Genomic DNA, 19,168 nt, shown 5'->3' with positions numbered 1-19,168 from the left:
TTCTTGGTCCACATGAATACAATGAATACTTCTTCGAATGAATACAATGAAAGACCAAGAGTTTCATGAAGACTGAAACCAGCAAAAGGTAATTTCCCTCAGAATCCTGTGCATGTTGCTAGAACAAGTTTTAAGAACACTGTTGATGGGATACATGAAGAATTCAAAAGTGACATCATTTGCAGCAATCTGCTGCCCTTTTCCAAACGCTGTACCAGCAAAATGAACAAACTGCCCAGAGCCATATGATAGGGCAGTATAGAAATAGAAATAAATAAATAAAATGGTGAGGAAACTAAAAATAGGAACATAAAAAATAATATTCAAATCACAAGATAGGCTTCAAAAACTGCAGTCATAAGCTTGCAGATTTTACTTTGTAGGGCTGGGTAGCTTGTATCTTCTATGGATAAAAAGAATGTACTAAAAAGTATGCTGTTTGGATTTTAAAACTCTACTGAATCATCCAGGAATTTAAATAGTTTTAGATGTCTCCTCTTGATCATGGAATAGACTTTCATCACCTGAGTTGGCAGTCAGTTAGTAGCCCTTTATGCTACATTTTAGCTATACAAATCAGCTTTCTGACCCCATTTTGGTTTGTTCAGTAATCAGTACACCTGCACCTTGCACCGCTTACTGCCTCCAGATGTCATCCTTTCACTGCTGCGTCACTGGTCATGTGACAGTCCCCTCTGATCCTCAGCTCTTCTGTAATAAGTAAATATTAACCGGCCCTGCTCTGAACGCCCAATTTTCCTGTTTTATTTCCTGTACACTTTGTTCTTGTGTGTGTTTTGAGTGTAACCCAATATTTCCCCCAAATAAATCTCCTTGAGTGAAAGTTGTCATCTTTATTCAAAAGGGGTTCTACATGAGGAAAGGACCCCATAAATATTGGTAAAATTATCCTGCAGTTACCCAGACTCTTGCTGAAATGTTCAGTTTCCCCATAATTCTCCCTCAAGGGATCCATTTTGGGTAACACATGTACGTGCATAGACTGCAGCCCTCTACAAACATTATGATGCATTCTATTCATGTGGAGCAGGAGCCAACCAGGAAAGCAGGACTTGTGGTTCATCAGAACAAGATCTGAAACCACACATAAAGTTATTTGGCCAGAGTTATTGTCAGCTATGGTTCCATGTGACATACACTGACATCCTGGCTCAGTCCTGACTTGTTCCCCAGAGCCTCCTTTATGTACTCCCTTGCTACAGAGATTCCTGGCCAGAGCAAAGACAATGAAATCTGTATGTTTTCAATGATCATCTAGGAGATAAACCCTAGTTTCAAACACCAGTTAATGTGATTTTGCATTCTTTGAACTGAGCCACTGCGATTTATACATGACACCTGCAGGATCATCATAGAGAGCAACAAAATGTTGACCGTGTTAGGTTTTGAGAGTCAAAACTCCTTTTGTCAGATGGAAGTATCTGATGAAAGGAGGTTTGAAACTCGAAAACTCATATCCTGAAGATCTTACTGGTTGCTAAGGTACTACTGGACTCAAATCTAGCTGTTCTACTGCAGACCAAGAAGGCTACCCTCTGAAACAGATTTCAATCTTTCTCTGAAATAGGCTTTGAGAACAACCACATTAAAGGAATACCGTGTACATTTTTGACATCTGTCCCTCATATTTTTATGTTACTCTTAATGGGAGGAATTATTGTCATTGTATTTGTGTATGTAATGTTTGTATGTATCATTGAAGTGTCTCCCCAAAAAGTCCAGCAATATTGAACCATAGCAGGCCTTTTCTAAAATGGAAACAGTCCCACAGCTGAATTTTCTTTTTTTTGCCTCCAGATATGAATAAGCATTGATTAAGAGGTCTTTTGACAATCTCTCCCCCTTTTGAATAATTTCCTAAATTTCTCATCTCTTTCATATTCTCTGAGTGAAAGAATACTGCAGACTTATAGTCGTCTTGATAATACTTTAATTGTATATGCATACATTTTAAATGGAAGCAAATAAAAGCAGCGAGCAAGACTGTTGATTTGGTATCACATTCCCCAAGTGACGCTATGAATCTCGGCTCCCTGAAGGCAGTGGATCTGTGGACACAAAGAAATAAACACAGAGATTAAAATGAATGGGGCAAGGGAGAATTATCCTTGCAGGCAAGAAAGCTCTGTGTACAAATCAAAGCTCCTATTATCAGAGCAGCCAGTTTTGCTTGATGGAACTCTCTCTTAACACTGCAGATTTTGCTATTGCTGGCCTACTAGAGCAAGACCTCTATGAATCCACATGATTGCCAGCACTGATCCCTGTTTCCTGCCTGGTTACTCCAGTGTATAGCCAAGCCATTTCATTGTTCACTAGTTTGCTCTGTTTTGTCAAATGGGCGTTTAGTTCTAGTGATTCATAATCACATACACTGTGTTAGAATTTGACAAGTCTTTCCCCCCTCCCCAGCACATTGTTTTGCAGGATATGTGTGCTGCGTTGATTCATATGTCACCAGAAACAAAGGGTGAAGTCTTAAGTGGAGCTCAAAGTCAGCAGAAGTGGCTTTGCCACAAAATCTTTGCTGCAACACAGAAAAGTTACTTACAGGACAGGCCTCAAGACTAGGGTTATCAACTCTTGGTTGGGACATACCTAGAGACTTGGTGGAGTCGGGGATGGGCAGGATTTAGGGAAGGGAGGGACTTCAGTACCATATAATGCTATGGAGTACACCCTCCAAAGCAGCCATTGTTTCTGGGGGAACTGATCACTGTGGCCTGGAGCTGAGCTGAGGATTCCTGAGGATTCTTGCCCAACTGGGGACTGACATCCCTACCAAGACCTGGGTTTCTGTGGAAGGTTTATTTCTCTGATGTCTTTTATTTGTGACTACTAGGCATTATTTTTGGAGGATTGCTAGATTCCACAAAAAACAAATTTGTTATTAGTTGGTTTAGCATGGGGGATTCCGCATCAGCGGTGCAACTCCAAGCCGCTACCAGTGAGTTGCGGTGGAGCTGCATGCTCCAATGCTTTCTGTGTCTCCACAGGGACACATTTTGGCAGCGGTGCTTCCCAATGGAGACAGCTGAGGCAGAAAGTTTCCACCTTGGTGGGCGGGCAGCAGGGGGCAGTTGTTTTCAGGAAGATGGGATCGCAATCCTACTTTCCTGCAAATAAAAAAAATGCCCCATTCGACCACGTGGTTTTGTGAAGCATTGCAGAGCTGACAGGGACATATTTTGGCCCTACCGGCATGCCACAGACGTCAGCCTGCACCAGGCTAGGCCCTGTTGGCCCCCAGCGCGGCTAAGAGAACACAGAAAATATCTGTGTTCCCCCAGAGGGAGGTGGTCTAGCATCATCATCATGTGGAAGTGGGGATTCGCCCCCTGCCATATGAGCACCCACCCAGCTTTTTCTGCCTGGACGGAATTGGCCTGATAGTATACCTGCTTGGCATGCAGAGGGTCCCAGGTTCAATATGCATATATGTGCCTTCATATGAAAGTTGGTGCTGAACAAAAACGATGTGACAATCACATTTGCTCACATTTGCATTCTTATCAATACAGACTATTCAATACCATACTAATTTCAAATGCAGAGCTGTTAGCCTCACTTGCAAAAGGGGAAATATTATAGAGTTGTACCAGGAAGTAAATTCCCTTAAATTTAACATGGTTTGCTTCTGTGCAAATCCTCCTAGCCTACAAGTTGTGTCCTGAAGACAAAAAACACATTTCCAGGATCCACTCTGGCCTTGCCCAAGAGCTTGCACAGACCCAAAGGATATCTGACATCTTTCTAGAAACAATGAATCCTCATGTTGTGCCACAAGTATCTTTTAAGACAGTGGTCCCCAATCCCCGGTCCAGGGACCAGTACCGGTCCGGAGTTCAGTCGGTACCTGGCCGCAGCTCCTCCTTGGCCTCTTCCCCGACTGCTGCCTTGGGGGCTGCCCTGCCACTCTGCTGCCGGCTCACCTTTGGTCTCTCTGGCGGCTGCCATGGCTGGGGCTCCCGCTCAGCATGGCACTGCGCAGCTGCTGCTGGCAGCGCTCCTCAACGGGCAGCTGGAAGTCAGGGGTGACAGCGGGAAAGCAAGCAGAGCAGGGGCTCAGGCGGCAGCGACATCCCTTGGCAAAAGACTACCCCAGCCCTGGGCCTCAGTAAAATTGTCTAGCGTTGACTGGTCCCCGGTGATAAAAAGGTTGGGGACCACTGTTTTAAGACTTCCTTGCTTTCAAAAGCCATTTGCTCTGCAGCATCAGGGGCTGCTGTTTAAGAACTAGTAAGGCAAAGCCTCACTGGGCAAGGAGAGCTATTCACATGGTTCTTTGGACTGAGGCCAACCTGATTAGCAAGCCGATCCATAATACATTTACGACAAAACACTTGGATTTCTTAAACCAGTTTAATCCTATTGTATAACTGAGACTCACTCAGGTTAATTCCAAGTAATTTGACTTGCCTGGCCAGGGGACGAGACTTCTTACTATTAGCAGTACAGAAAAATTAAGATCCAAGTGAATGAGAGTGAGCGAATGAGTGAGTGAATGAGAGTCTCCATAACTGTTTCAGAAACATTCATGCATAAGACAGAACTGAATTATAGATGAGGATTTAGCAACAAGTTTTATTTGAAGACTTTATTTGTGCTAATATGTATCTTGCAGTTGATTAGATTGTACTTGGATATGATGAGATCATACGTTTACCTTTCAATTTTGTTTTGTAGCAATCCAAGTGCCAAGTTTAACCCCAGGTGCTCTCTTAAAGCAGGCAAATATTATTACTCTCTTATGCTAGGTTTAAAAAAAACAGGTCTGTTTGTACTGGCAAGAAGTTTCCTTTCCAGAGAGAAAACTTATTTGATTTTCATGGATTGTTAGGTACTGGTCCCAGAGGAGCCATTTTATAATGGGGGGGAAAGGAAGGAAGGAGAGAAAAGGCGCCATTTTTCGCAGTTGCCTAAGGTCCTGTTTTTGAATTTGTTTAAAGACTTCAAATATGTCTCTTTTGTGAGGTATTATTGATCCCCCCATTTCATAGCTCATGTTAATTATAGCAAAGCTAACAAAGAACAGGCAACCTCTGAAGCAAATCAAATTTAGTTCTTTAGCATGCAAGCCCAGCACCAGATGCATTCAAGCTTGCAAAACAATTCAGAATACAGAGAAGTCAAATTACAGCATTCTACAACAACTGTGTCATGTAAAGGGGGAGGGGGGACAACAACCCTGAGGCCAGTTAACAGCAAAACCACATTAAATTATGCTGTTAATACTAATATTTGAGCTGAGGGAAATTACTTCCTCACCCCATTCATAGGGTCACCATGAGTCAGAAACTACTTGACGGTACTTAACACTCACACATCCATGCTCACACCCCACCATTAGATCAGCTAAACAACATTCTCAATTCTCTGTTACTTCAAGTTAAAATTAATTTCAGATACCCACATGGCTTTCGATTTTCAATGGTCCCAGAAGTATGCATCTTATTACACATTAGTAGTAATCTCAATTTTTAAAAAAAATCAAAATATGAGTATTACGTGAACAGACAAAATGGAGGCTACAAAATCCTACAGTGGGCAAAGATAACTTGTGCAAATGGAATTGGATGATCGCTTAATTTTTCATCAGCAGTGTGATACGACTCGCCTTTCTGCATATATCACATGTCAATTCCAAAGTGCATTCTGATGTTGCAAAACAGTACAATAATATATTTTTCCTATTATGCACAACCTTTTCCTAGAGTCATCCTTCCCAATAACAATTTTTGGTATGGTGGATGTTTGCATTTAACTGAAAATAGAAGAGGGTCATTACTACACTCAAGGCTCTTAATGGTAAGTTTCTTTAAATTTGGTTAGGTCTTGTGTATGTTACAGTATTACACAATACAAAAAGGAATATGTTCAATGCTGAAAGGGACTGAACAGTCAGATTCACAAAAGATAGACGTTTCTGACAGCTCTTGGGAATGGCTTGCATGCTAACTAAATGTACTTTTCTTATTTATTTGTTTGGTTTTGGATTTGTGTACCACCGCTCCCTGACAGGTCATGGCGGTTCACAGCATAAAATTCTAAAAACAATAAAATCCCAATTTACCCAATTTACAGAATGAAGCAGTATCACAAAGATGGTGGTATATCCTTATTTAAAGATGGCGGTATATCCTTCCCACCTTGTTTCTTATATATGTCTTGATGACATTTCTTTCTGGATATGGCCAGAGTAATATGTAAAGGTATGTTAGATGCAATATACAGTGTAGTGATTAGAGTGTCAAACTGGGACTTGAGAAACCTGCTGGGCTCAAATTGCCACTGTACTGTGGAAGCTCACTGGGTGGCCTTAAGCCAGTCACACCCTCTCGCCTAACCTACCTCACAGGGTTGCTGTTGTGAGGATAAAGTAGAGGAGGGGAGAATGATGTTGTAAACCACTGGTGGAGTAGGGTTTAAATGTGTGTGGGTGTGTTGTATGCAGTCGAGTCACTTCTGACATATAGCGACCCTATGAGTGAATGATCTCCCAAATGTCTTATCATAAAAAGTTTTGCTCAGATCTTGCAAAATGAATGTCATGGCTTCCTTTATTGATTCATATAATAATGGGGTATAAATACCCAAATAAATAAAACAGATGGGACAATACGATCCCATAGAATTTTCTAACTTCATACTTCTGGACTTTTCTAAGGGAACAGGTACCTGAAACATACCAAAAACACAGAGCAACTGCAGAGAAAATTAAGATTCAAGATCACCAAGAGCATATTAAGGAAGATCCAGACATTCAAAAAGATTTAATATGACTGTCAGTAATTTGAGGCTTGTAGTTTGAATGCCATCCATGCTCATGTCCTCTTTGTGAGCTTCCAGAGGCATCTGACCGACCACGTTTGAACACAGAATGCTGGGCTAGATATATTATTATCTGATCTAGTGAGGCAATTCTCATGGTAACTTCTGCACTGTGACTACCCTGTATGTAAGCAGTTCAGATATTCTTGGAAAATCTTTGTATTCCAAAGACTATAGTAAAGCTTATGTATAATAAACCACACCTACTGCACAATACCAAATAAATGTACTGATTGCTGATCTAAATAGTTAGGTCATCTGAGTCTGTTTGATTTGTTCTATTAATAGAGTCACAAATTGAGAGCAGCACCATAAATATAAATGAAGCAGAAAAAGTATTTAACAATTAGGGGGAGGGAATCAATAAACAAAACCTGCCATAGGACATTCACATCCTAAGAAGTGCCTTGCATTTAGCAGTAAACAGTCCTCTTAATAAAGAACAATGCTGGCTCAAACACATTGAAATTTCTTGCAGACTTTTCAATTAGCACAATCCCAAACATTTTCCAGGGCTGTTGATAGAACTGCCAGCTTTAGAACCAGCCCCTGCAATTGTCTCTATGAGGGTTGCCATCTCCAACTTGGGAAATTCTTGGGAGATTTGGGGGTAGTGTCTGGGGGAGACAGATTTTGGTGAGAGGAAGGAACTCAACAGGAATGTCTTTCTATAGAGTGCCCCCTCCAAAACTGTTATTACCTCAGTGGAAAGAGACCAGATGTAATCCAGGAAGACTTCTAGACTCCAATTTGAGGTTGGTAACCCTAATTATAAAAGACACCTGATACACAGAATTAGTTAGCAATGTTCTTTTTCAAGCTATGAAACTTCACATCAATGGCTGCCAATAATCTGCTCTCAAAGGTTTAAGCAAGCTAAATTATTTTCTTTTTGGTAAGGAACTCCTAGCTGCTCACCACAATCCTGAGCATATTTATTAAAATTCCAGCAAGCTGCCTTTCCAGTAAAGCTATTTAGAATCAGATTAACTTGTTCCATTCTGAAACATTTCCATTATACCTTTTAAAGACCTTCTCTTTCAAACTTGAGAAAATGTTTATTTGTAATGGCACTAAGTAGAACCCTGTGCAGTGAAGGCTAAGGGCAATACTTTGTAGATCAAGTGCTAAATATGCATTTCGCTACCTGGGACTGATGGACCATCCCTCCCCAAATGAAGTGTTGCACCAGTTATACTCCTCACCTAGGGATGGATGCGGTTCCTCCTTCTCAGGGCAATACTTTCTGTTGTCACACCAACCGTATGGACTGAAGACTTTCCTATTTTGCAATAAAGTATGTTTCTATGTATTTTAATTATGTTGTAAACAGTCTCAAGCCCATTTTGGGAGTGAATCAGTCTAAAACAATACATTTCAGGCTGTTTTCTGATTGAGATTACCGGATGGGTGGGGTTACATTTTTAAAATTGATGTTGCTAGGTGGATTATTGAGGAGGTTGGTGTTTTTGTGATTTTATCATTGTATTTATGACTGCAAGCCGCAAATCCATTTTTTTTGGGGGGGGGAAGCAGTAGATAAATATGGAACCATGGAAAACAGACCCCAGGCTTACTGAAGAAATGGCTGAACAGAATTAGATTCTATCTTAAATTAAGGTGACCAGATTTTAACATTGGTAAAGCGGGACACCATAGACTGGGGGGGGGGGTTCTTGATTAAAAATTTGGTCTCTATAGAGTAACAAAAAGTTTCATAGAACACAAAAATAGTATTGTAATATATATATATTTATATATATATATATATTTATATTTAATTTCAACATAAGTACAATTTGCCAGGTGCCCCCAGATTCCCTCCAAACGTGGGAAAATCTGGTCACCTTATCTTAAATGATCATAATCAATTATAGAGCACTGCCAGTGGAATATTCAGCAGTGGTAAATGCCTCCTTGGTCCCTTATGAAATTTAACACAACCAGGTCCCACATATTTCGAAGGGAAAAAGGATTTCTCACTCTTCCCAGTCTCTCTTTATGTTAAAACTTTTACATTACACGTTACAAAAGCATAAGTAAAACTGTGCAACCAAACAGTGATAACTGCACATTTGGAAATACAGCTTTCCCTTAGGCAGCATCTTCACATAAAACCCAGTGCTGGAGGGAGTGAGGAGTGTAGGCTTGCGGACATGCAGATTCAAATGCCTACTCTGTCATGAGAGCTCGCTGGGTGACCTTGGGCCAGTCATATGCATCCCGCCCAACCTACCTCACAGAATTGTTGTGAGGATAAAATTGTTGAGAGAGTGATGCAATCCGCTTTAGTCCCTACTTGCTTATCGACTCTAGAGTCAGCTTTCCTTGGAGATCCCGTAAAGGGATCAGACTGAAAAGATCAGTTCCCCTGGAGCAAATGGCTGCTTTGGGGGGTGGACTCCACTGAGATCCACCCCCCCCCCCCCCGAGCTGGCAACCCTACTCTCACAGCTGTGGCCAAGGACGCAGCGAGCAAAAATGCTGCGCCCTTTCCCCGTCTGCTTGCAGAGAGGGGCCCCGTGCACAACCTTGCACTCGCCCCCACAGGATCACATGGGCGGAAGTCCTCCGTGAACGACTCTCCGCTCCCCCGTCACCGCCCTGTTCCTGGAACGCGTCCCGCGCGTTGTCCAATACGAAGGCAGCTTGACACAAAAAGGCGGGCCGTCGAAGGAAAAGGAGGCTGTGGTCCCCGCTGGACTTTGGCGGGAGGTAGGAGAAGCGGGGGCTGGGGCTGGGCTGAACCCAAGGCCATCCGTAGGCAGGGGCTGAGCCCTGGAGCGGGTCCAGACTAGTGGGCACCAACGCGCCCCTGCGGCGACCGGGAGAACCTGGATGGTGGCATCCCCAAGGCTCCTCTTTCAAGAGCTTAAGGCTGCTGGAAAGCCACAGGAGCATTGCCGGCTGCGCTGGTCCTTTTAAAGGGCTAGCTGCCTTCCCCGTCCCCTGCCTTTATGGCAAGGGATCAACCAGTTTCCTCCCCCGAGCCAACCCTGCGGCCGAAAGCGGGCCAGCTGACTTTAGCCTTCAGTTGCCAACTGTTGAAACAGCGTTAAACTAATGGTTGATTCCGGAAACCTGGAAGCTGCGGGGCATGGCGTGGGTGGGGGTGGGGGTGGGGGTGGGGGTGGGGGTGGGGGGGTGATATTTAGACTTCTAGGGTGCCCCTTTATTTCTGCCTGTGGTCTGTTAATATGTTTGTAAAATAAAGAAAATGTTATAAGAATGCTATATGGCGCTCCTCTCCAAAGTGCGCCAAACTACAGGAGCTGGCACTTCCCCACTGAGGAAAGAGTGAGGCATGTACTGATATTAATCAAACAGTAGGCTTCACCAGGGTATTTCAGCCCCATCCTGTACATCTTTGTTGGCCAAGTCACTCCAACTGATTTTAGTGGGGCTTATTCCATGTATCGCGTTCCCTCTCTAGAACATGTTGATATCACTTTCTTTATTAATTGTATGCTACCCCTGAACTAACAGGTTTTGGGGCAGTAATCAACAGTACAAAGAACAACATGCTGTGGTGTTGGAACCGATTCGGTGCTCCAAGCAAGAGGCAGGCGGAGGTGGCTAGCAATGCTCCCTAATACAAAGACTAACCGGATGGATTTGGACTAAGCTGAACTATTTGGGTGCTCAGCAGAGCAAAAGCCATCACTGAAATGTAAACTCTAAAGTGCAGCATCAAGTTCCCTTCAGCAAAGTGCCTAATGGACATAACGTTCTTAAATTCTCAAAATGAGCTGCTGACTTCTGTTAGTCGTTCATCTGATGGATTTTATAAAGGTGTTCAATTTTTGAACCCCAAATGCCTTGAAGAATAAAAAGGTCTTTCTTTGCCTTTTAAAGCCGAAAGCAGATGTAGCTGGGTTGGCCTTGTACATTAACTGTGTTTGCAGGGATTCACCCTGTGGGAAATACAGCAAACTCCCACAAAACCATAGACTTGGAAGGGACCTCCAGGGTCATCTAGTCAAGCCCCCTGCAGAATGCAGGAACTCACAGCTACCTGCCTACTCATAGTGGCCCCAATTTCATGCCCAAATTATCCTCTCCGCCCCACCAAAAATCTCCAGAATCCAGTTTGACTTGGAGAAATTCACTTACCATCCCACAGTGGCAATCAGCAATTCCCTGGGTATGGAAGGAAGGGCCACAAGAGACAAACAGTGGCACATCCCTTTCTGCCCAGTCATTCACAGTCTGCCTAAGTTCATAAGATCAGCATTTCTGTCAGATGACTAATTTAGCCTCTGCTTAAAAACTTCCAAAGAAGAACCCGCCACCTCCCGAGGAAGCCTGTTCCACTGAGGAACTGCTCTAAAATGCTGAATTAGTGGACACATCATTTTCACTAAAGCTGGTGGTGCTAGAGGTGTTTATCCTTAGCCTAAGTAAGTACTCCAAGAAATGTTAGTTGGAATTTATGGTGAATTTATTCCTTTAAAAAAAAATCTGGTATCCACTTTGAAGCCCGAGGGGATTTTTCTAACCTGTAGGAGAGTTGACAGTAGGAAACAAAGTGAAGACTAATTTCACAGGCGTTTTATTCCCCACCCTAAGTCTGCCCCCAGTGTGGATGACCTTGTTGGCTTCTCTCCCTGAGCATGAAGTGCATCATTACCGGTGGCAATGTGAAAGGTGAGGCAAGAATATGTTTGGATGTGGGGCGTTCACCTCTGGGCAGAGCTGACAATGGGCTGGTCTTCCTCACGGAGGGAGGCTGGTTGCCTCAAGTGTGCAGGGGAGTGGGATGTTTCCCCTTATAGAGCTGCTCAATTGTTTGGCCATTACAAAATACTTTATATATTTATTATATCCAAAGCCTCCATTTAAGTGACAAGATGGTAAAGAGCTATGAGCATCACATGGTACCAAGTGACTCTCACTGTTCTGCACATGTCTCAGAAATAACTACTTTGTTTAGAGGGACTGTGAGCTCAGTATGGGAATGTATAGATAGTGCAAGGAAAAAATCAGATCTCCAGGGGCCTGAATCTAGTTTCCAGCAGCAAGGTCGACCAGCGGCCTGGGATGTTTACAGCTCTATGTCAGCATAGTAGATGGAAAGCAACCCAACAAGAGCTTTGTATCCTAAAAAGAGAATTTTTTTCATTGTGCGTGGAGAAAGAATATAATGAAAGAAGAGAGTGGTGGGAAGCTTTGTTCCATTATATTGGAGTGATACAGGAAAAGAGTGTTCTGACCTGCGTAGGCAGGAACTTTAGCAGGCTTGGCCTCACTGCAGAATATAACAATAAAATAAAAGCAATGGTCCAAGATGAGGCTGTAGGAAATGATCTCAGCCTATACAAAGGGGCTATGGTAGAAGCCATTGAAAGTCACTTAGATTTATTCATAATACTTTCAATGTTCTGTCTTTTGTGCAGCTCTGGGGAAAGCAGTACACTCTCTCTCCCGCATTGGAGATGAAGTCTACATTCAGCCACTGAAGGAAGGGGTAAGCAAGGAACTGGTAGAGGAAGAGGAGAGATTGTGTGGTAGTGGACAATCTGCAGTAAAATGAACATATAGACGTGTGTTTTTTAGAAAGTTTAAAGCATTGCAGGAAGGTGCAGATCAGAGTTCTGTTCACACCGAAATTGGGGCAGGGCCTTAAGTAAAGTGTTCTATCCAAGTTATTATAACTTATAATATCTGTGTACTAAAGCTTAGATTCTGTACTTATTGGGTATCTCTCTGAAGTTTGATTAAAAAAAAAGAAATGTTTTTAAAAGGGAGGATGTTTTCCTATGAGAGACATGTCACCCATGTGACAGAGTGAGGATCATCCAGCAGCACAGTGTAAATATATTTCTCTGAATGTATAATATAAAGTCTCCTACATGACCATTTCTTTCTCCATTGTCAATATGTCTGAAGCAGTCAGGTGATTTGGGGTCTGCAGGCCAGTGTGCTTGTGCAAAACAGCCTTAAGTTGCTAGGGGGATAAAAGGAAGTTGGGAGTCTTCTGATCTACCGTAAGGATGCCACACCTGATGTTTTCACTCTCTCTTTTCAGCTGTCTTTACGTGCAGTCAATGCATCTCACTCGGCATATGCCTGCTTCTTGTTTGCTCCCCTCTTCTTCCAACACTATGCGCCTGGAGAATCAGGGCCTATCCCTGATGCTGGCCCTGTCAGATGTAAAGTGTTTATGAAGGTTAGTTATATTGGACTGTATGTAGGTTGCAGAGGGGGACAATTGCAAGCTCTCCTTGGAAGGCCCCTGCAGAGCACCTGCTGGCTGTCACAGTACACTGGCTCATAGAAACACGAGTGGTGATACTATCCTGAGTAGTGAAGGAGGAGTTGGTGTAGCTTTGAGAGCAGCTGATATTGTGCTTTGTTTTTGTCTTTTCCTAGATTTGGAAACTGTCTGCATTCTTTAGCATGCTTAAATAGGAGCAAACCTCATTAAATTCAGAAGTACTTCTTGTGCATGCACACATGAGAGGATCAAGCTGAAAAGCATTTCCACATGTTTTGTTTTTACTTGTGTGGCCAGTTGGATGTTCCTGCTTTGTGGGCAGATATATTTATTTATCATATGGCAGTTACACACAGGAAGCATATAATATCAAATATGTAGCACAGTAGGTACAACAACTGTGCAGATTGATTAGGCAATCCCCCTAGAGACCTATCTTGGTGTACTGGTTAAGAACAGTGGTTTCTAATCTGGCAAGCTGGGTTTGATTCTCTGCTCCTCCACATGCAGTCAGCTGTGTGGCCTTGGGTTTCTTGCAGCACTGATAGAGCTGTTCTGACCAAATAGTAATATCGGGGCTCTCACAGCCTCGCCTACTTAACAGGGTGTGTGAGGAGAGGAAAGGGAAGGTGATTGTAAACTGCTTTGAGACTCTTTCTGGTAAAGAAAAACAGCATATAAAACCCAATTCTTCTTCTTCTAAATATTAATATCTAAGTTTGCAATTCATTCAGTCGCAGCTGGGCAGATATCTATCTTCATTCCCACAAAACTAAAGAGGACTGGGAAAGAAAGCTGAGATCCCATGTGATGTAATTATTAGCATATCAGACAATGACTGGGGAGACCTGAGTTCAAATTCTACTTTGCCAGGGTCTTACCAGGTGACCTTGGCCAGCTCAAATGCTGTAGAAAGCGTATGTTTAGTCTGATCTAGCACAGCTACTGTTTCAAACTAGAGAAGCAGCAGTTGGATATAGGAGCACTGAGCTGTCAAAAATGTCAATTTTTAAAAGCTATTGTGATTCTCATCGTCTGTGCACTCTATGTTGATTACCAGATACTTCCAAGGCACCAGGAGGCAAGCAGGCATCAAGTTCTGCAATAAGATCATTCCATTCCCCATCATTACTCAATCAAACTACCAAAAATAGATTTTATTAATACTTTCAAAACTGAACTCTTTTGACTGTAAGTGAAAATAAGTCTGTCAACAAAAAACTCAAGCTGTCTGAAATCAAATTGGGGTACTTCATTTTGGTCTTCTGGGAGGAGAGTAAGTGCTAGTGGACAGTGTTGTACGTGAGAATAGTGTTGGAGAGAAAAAGGTGCTTATTATTTTGGCTTCTCTTTGTGCCTTCCAGTCTTTCCTGGCTGTGTTCCGCTCGCTTTCCTTGCTGGAGAAGACTGTGGAGAAATGTATCATCTCACTGCATTTCTGTGACAGCAGGCTCCGTGTGCAACTGCACTGCAAGTATGGTGAGCCATGGGCAGGAGGAACCTGCCTAAACATTGTCAAAAAGTGTGGTATACTGGGCCTTGCAGTGGGATGCATGGCTGAGAGCATAAATTTAATGGAGGAAAAATCAGCAGAAATTCTGCAAGTATGCTAGCAACTGGTGCTGAGCTAGAAGAATGGAGCCCATAGGTATATTTGGGTCTAAGATTTACAGCAGCATGAATTGGCTGTAACAATATTGTTTTAAAATTTTGTCTTAGAAGTATTTTGACCATAATTTGGAAGGGGGAAAAGATATTGCAGAAGAGTCATCCCCCTGCCCATTTCATTTTCAGTTTTTCAGACTGCAGGAATAAGAAAAATTATCCTGACAGCCAGACTCTCAGAGGGTATGTGGGACACATACCTGCTCTGGAGCTACTTGAGTAGGGGCCCCTGCCCTCTCTCAGAAACACACATGCACATAAATACACACACAGACTCCCTTCCCTTCCCCCCTGACCTGTTGGTTTCCCAACCTCCTCCTTGGTCCCTCCCTCCTTACCTCGCAAACAAACACATGCACAGACATACAGAGACTCCCTCCCCTTCCCACCTCCTGTTTCCCCCTTTACCTGTTGGTTTCCCTCCCTCCCAAGCAAACACACACAAACATACGCTCCCTTCCCTTTCCCTCTTCCCCATCCTGCTTACCTGCTTCTCCACTGCTGCCTCAGCCCCCACAGGTTGTGCAGTGGCTGCCTAGGCCCCAGGGGCCAGCATGGCCACTGGCTGAGCCCTTCTGGTGTGTTTTGTGGGCAGAATTATGGACGTCATGTCCGTCTACATTTCCATTACACAAGGCGTGCCAGAAGATGTGTCCCACATCAAAAACAGGTTGTGTACGTTGTAGTGGGAAGAGCTTCATACGTCTTAAGAAAAATTTCTAATGGCATATGGGTCCTCTGGAAGACAAGGTTTCCTCAGGGGCCAGTTTCAACTAAGGCTTTCTCCACAGGTGTTGTTAAGACCCATGACTTATCATTCCAGGAATGTGAATCACTGCAGGCAGTTTTTGACACTGAACAGTGCACCCAAAATCTACGTGCTCCTCCCAGGTTGGTACCATTATGTTTGCAATAAGGGCTAAAGGGATTGGGGTATACAAAGGATTTTGTGATTGAAGTGTACAGATTTGTCCAGTAATCCCTAACAGCTTGGAAAGGGGGAAATGTCCATCTGTTGCATGCTCAGCCCCCATAATCCAGGTGCTCAGAGGCTTCCTTGCATAGTAGGCAACATTATTGTGCAGTTGATGTGTTCTAACTTACGCAGGCTTTGTATGGATGAATGATCTGTCCTGGGAAGATATATGTCTTCTCTGGAACTACTGGTAAAGGTAAAGGTATCCCCTGTGCAAGCACCGGGTCATGTCTGACCCTTGGGGTGACGCCCTCCAGCGTTTTCATGGCAGACTCAATTCCGGGTGGTTTGCCAGTGCCTTCCCCAGTCATTACCGTTTACCCCCCAGCAGCAAGCTGGGTACTCATTTTACTGACCTCGGAAGGATGGTAGGCTGAGTCGATCTTGAGCCGGCTGCTGGGATTGGACTCCCAGCCTCATGGGCAGAGCTTTCAGGCTGCATGTTTGCTGCCTTACCACTCTGCGCCACTCTGTAGTTTAGCTTTAAAACACTGGACCGGCAGAACGTGAACCTGGTGTGTGGATGCATATGAAGTTATAATAGGGAGAAAGTACTTCATGCCCACTCATGCTGTGTGCAAAGACTGTTAATAGTTTAATTGGTACAACCTGTTGGACCCAGTAGGACAGGGAGTTGGCCATGCTCAGCGAAGGAATTTGCTCACTGCCTCCATTTTTACCCATTTTTGTGCCCATCCCTTGTCCAATTCAGGTTATTAGTAGATGCTGTGGTGCACTTTCCATTAACTCTGGCTGAGGTGACCATGGGTGCCAGCCCTGGTGGGAAACTGACTTTCCGCAGTTACCTGGAAGAGGTGACAGGTGAGTTTCCAACTGTGACCCCGTTTCCACCTTGTCCTCAGAACTATCAAAGTAGATGAAGCTTTTTTGTCACTCCTTAACAGCACTGCTGTTCCTAAGTATCTCCACAAATGCCGTAGCATCCTTGTTAACTGTTCTAGCCTGTGTTTTGAAAGAACCACTCATTAACTATATGTGACAAGTTGCCGCTTGGTGGGATACATACTGTCTGAAATGGACTGTCTTTGGCATCCCTGACCATTCCCCCCTACTGTGCATCCTCAATGGGCAGGGGGAATAGTAGTTTGGAATGTAGCGGCATGAAGAAAAGGATTTTTCTGACCCTTGTCACTGTTTCAGAGGCAGGCCAGGCAATGGTGACAGAGCTGTGTTTGAGTGAGGATGAGTTCCAGGTCTTCCATGTCCAGCAGGAGACACAAATTACTTTCTGCCTTAAGGAATTTCGAGTGAGTGAATTTCCTGTTGCTTGACTTAATTTGCTGTTGTCACCTTTGCCCTTACGGTTACCCCGTTTTGTCTCTCTCTTTTAGGGTCTTCTAAGTTTTGCAGAGTCTTCAAATCTTCCCATTAATATCCACTTTGGCATCCCTGGCAGGTATGTCTTCTCTGGGGGACTATCCTGAGGAATGCAGTCTTTGTTTATGTCCAGTAAAAAAAGGCAGTAATGCTTCACTACAAGGGGAAGTTAGGGATGGGGGTACCTTGGTTAGATTAACGGATGGTCTCTCATGCCTGGCTTGATCTTCTTCAGTTGTTTCTCATGGAAAAATCAGTCTACAAGACTTGGCTCCTCATCAATTTTCTCCTCACAGACCAGCTATTTTTACTTTGGAGGACCCCCTGCTAGAAGTGCACCTGGTCCTGGCAACATTGGCAGAGCCAGATGGTGACAGTTCCCAGATGACCAACTGGTAAGCTAGGTTCTGCCCCACAAATTCTAGCACAGCTAAACCCAATAGTGAAGGAGAATCTAGAGGCCATTGACATTCAAGAGTGGATTCTTGATTTCTGGTTGGCAGAGAAAAGCTTAACTTGGGGCTGATGGATGACTGGTCATTCTTGATCGACATTTTAATGCTTGTTGAACAGATCTTACCTATCACCTCCCTTTCCTAATCAGGGCAACCATCTTATAAGTAGGTATGCACAATTGCCTTGGTTACTGTGGGGACTGCTCATCTTAGCTTTATGCTGTGCATTGATGATGCCATAGTAGGCGTTTTGTTTGTTGGTTGTTTTGCTAATGTTGCTTAAATGATAAGAGTATGAAGCAACACTTGGTGGGATCACAACTGACTAGTCTCTCTCCCAACAATGGCAAATCTCCAAACTTGATGGGCCACCTCTGCCTAGGAAGTAGAGCCAGGTATTTACTTACTGTCCATTTCCATTTTGGACGTGGAACACATCTACATGAGCGTGCCCTCAAATGGAAATAATAAGGGATGAGACGTCCATTGTCCTGCCTTAGGGTGCATGGCAGTAGATCGTGGACGCCACCAGCAGAGCTCCAAGGCTCAGCCATGGGCCTAGGAGCTCTGCTGACGGCAGTGCCCTGCTTCCCAGGCTGGTCCTGCCCTCCGCAAAGTGGAGCAGGCCTGGGAGGTGGGAAGATGTGTGACCCACCACCAGCAGAGTTCCGAAACCAGCCCTTGGCCTCAGAACTCTAGCATACTACTGGTAGAGGGACGCAGAACTCCTGCTGCGACCAGTAAGGAGGGGAAATGGGGAGTGTGTGTGTGTGTCTGAGAGGGAGGGGGAGGGACCAGGAAGAGCAGGGAAGGTGTGTATGTGTGTGTGTGTCAGTCACAGAGGGAGGGGGCCACACTGCAGGTATGTGTACAACATACCCTGTGATAGTTGGACACTCCCTAGATTTTTTTTCATTCTAGTACACCCAAGGCCATTGTTCCTGCTTATGACTTTACCAATGATGACATTGACGCCTACATGATTGCCATGGAAACCACATGTGCTGGTGGGGAGGGGGCGTGTCCATCTCCCAGCACTGACCCAAGGGACTTGGATAGTAACCATGAAGAGACTGTACCAGGCACACCACCACAGAAAAAGGTATGCATGTGCAATGAAGATTCTACACCTGGTGCATGAATGCACAGTGTGAGCCATGATAGGGGAATCTCCAGGCTGCTGCATAATTTTATATCGTACCTCTAGTACTCCATATCTGAGAAACAGAAATGTGTATGTTTCAACCTGTATTATCATGAGATTATTTTTGCTTGATGAAATAAGTGTATATTGTTTCACAGAACAAGGAGTTGTACACTGAACTTTAATGTGTACTTCCTAGAACTACCATGTACAAAGTTGCTCTCATCCCCGATTTAGTTAATTCTAAGGACCATTAAATGAATGGGAATGCATTTGGATATTAATTAAAATCTAAACAAAGCTGCTCTGTTAGTGTAATTTAGAGCCAGCTTGGTGTAATGATTAGGAGTGCTAATTTCTAATCTGGCGAGCCGGGTTTGATTCCCCACTCCTCCACATGCAGCCAGCTGGGTGATCTTGGGCTTGCTACAGCACTGTTCTGACTGAGCAATAATGTCAGGGCTCACTCAGCCTCACCCACCTCACTGGGTGTCTGTTGTGGGGAGAGGAAAGGGATGGCC

At 43.9% G+C, this 19,168-nt stretch overlaps 1 protein-coding gene and 1 long non-coding RNA gene across 4 annotated transcripts in view; one reads left to right on the top strand and one right to left on the bottom strand.

Moving 5' to 3' along the window:
• RAD9A (RAD9 checkpoint clamp component A) overlaps positions 1-19,168 on the top strand; it is a 45,504-nt gene that overhangs the window by 23,910 nt on the left and 2,426 nt on the right. Inside the window, exons 2-12 of one of the 3 annotated variants that reach the window (XM_077320905.1) lie at positions 5,736-5,829; positions 11,422-11,499; positions 12,249-12,319; positions 12,881-13,021; positions 14,434-14,548; positions 15,526-15,625; positions 16,423-16,532; positions 16,872-16,978; positions 17,063-17,127; positions 17,345-17,443; positions 18,425-18,605. In XM_077320905.1, the coding sequence (XP_077177020.1) occupies positions 11,466-11,499; positions 12,249-12,319; positions 12,881-13,021; positions 14,434-14,548; positions 15,526-15,625; positions 16,423-16,532; positions 16,872-16,978; positions 17,063-17,127; positions 17,345-17,443; positions 18,425-18,605 (1,023 nt within the window). In that variant the 5' untranslated portion in view covers positions 5,736-5,829; positions 11,422-11,465. Of the gene's footprint in view, positions 1-5,735; positions 5,830-9,428; positions 9,568-10,031; positions 10,645-11,421; positions 11,500-12,248; positions 12,320-12,880; positions 13,022-14,433; positions 14,549-15,525; positions 15,626-16,422; positions 16,533-16,871; positions 16,979-17,062; positions 17,128-17,344; positions 17,444-18,424; positions 18,606-19,168 lie in introns of those variants that run through there. The other 2 variants (XM_077320904.1, XM_077320906.1) reach the window with 2 other exon arrangements.
• Positions 1,720-9,348, bottom strand: LOC143829668 (uncharacterized). The gene is made up of 3 exons (XR_013228210.1): positions 9,089-9,348; positions 8,058-8,134; positions 1,720-2,069 (listed from the first exon to the last, which is right to left on the bottom strand). It is a non-coding gene; the product is annotated as an uncharacterized LOC143829668 (long non-coding RNA).

This window comes from Paroedura picta, chromosome 2 (genome assembly GCF_049243985.1).
Source record: "Paroedura picta isolate Pp20150507F chromosome 2, Ppicta_v3.0, whole genome shotgun sequence".
In the NCBI taxonomy this organism is placed as follows: Eukaryota; Metazoa; Chordata; class Lepidosauria; order Squamata; family Gekkonidae; genus Paroedura; species Paroedura picta.
Note: the sequence above shows the minus strand (reverse complement) of the source record. Positions and strands in the feature narration are given on the sequence as shown.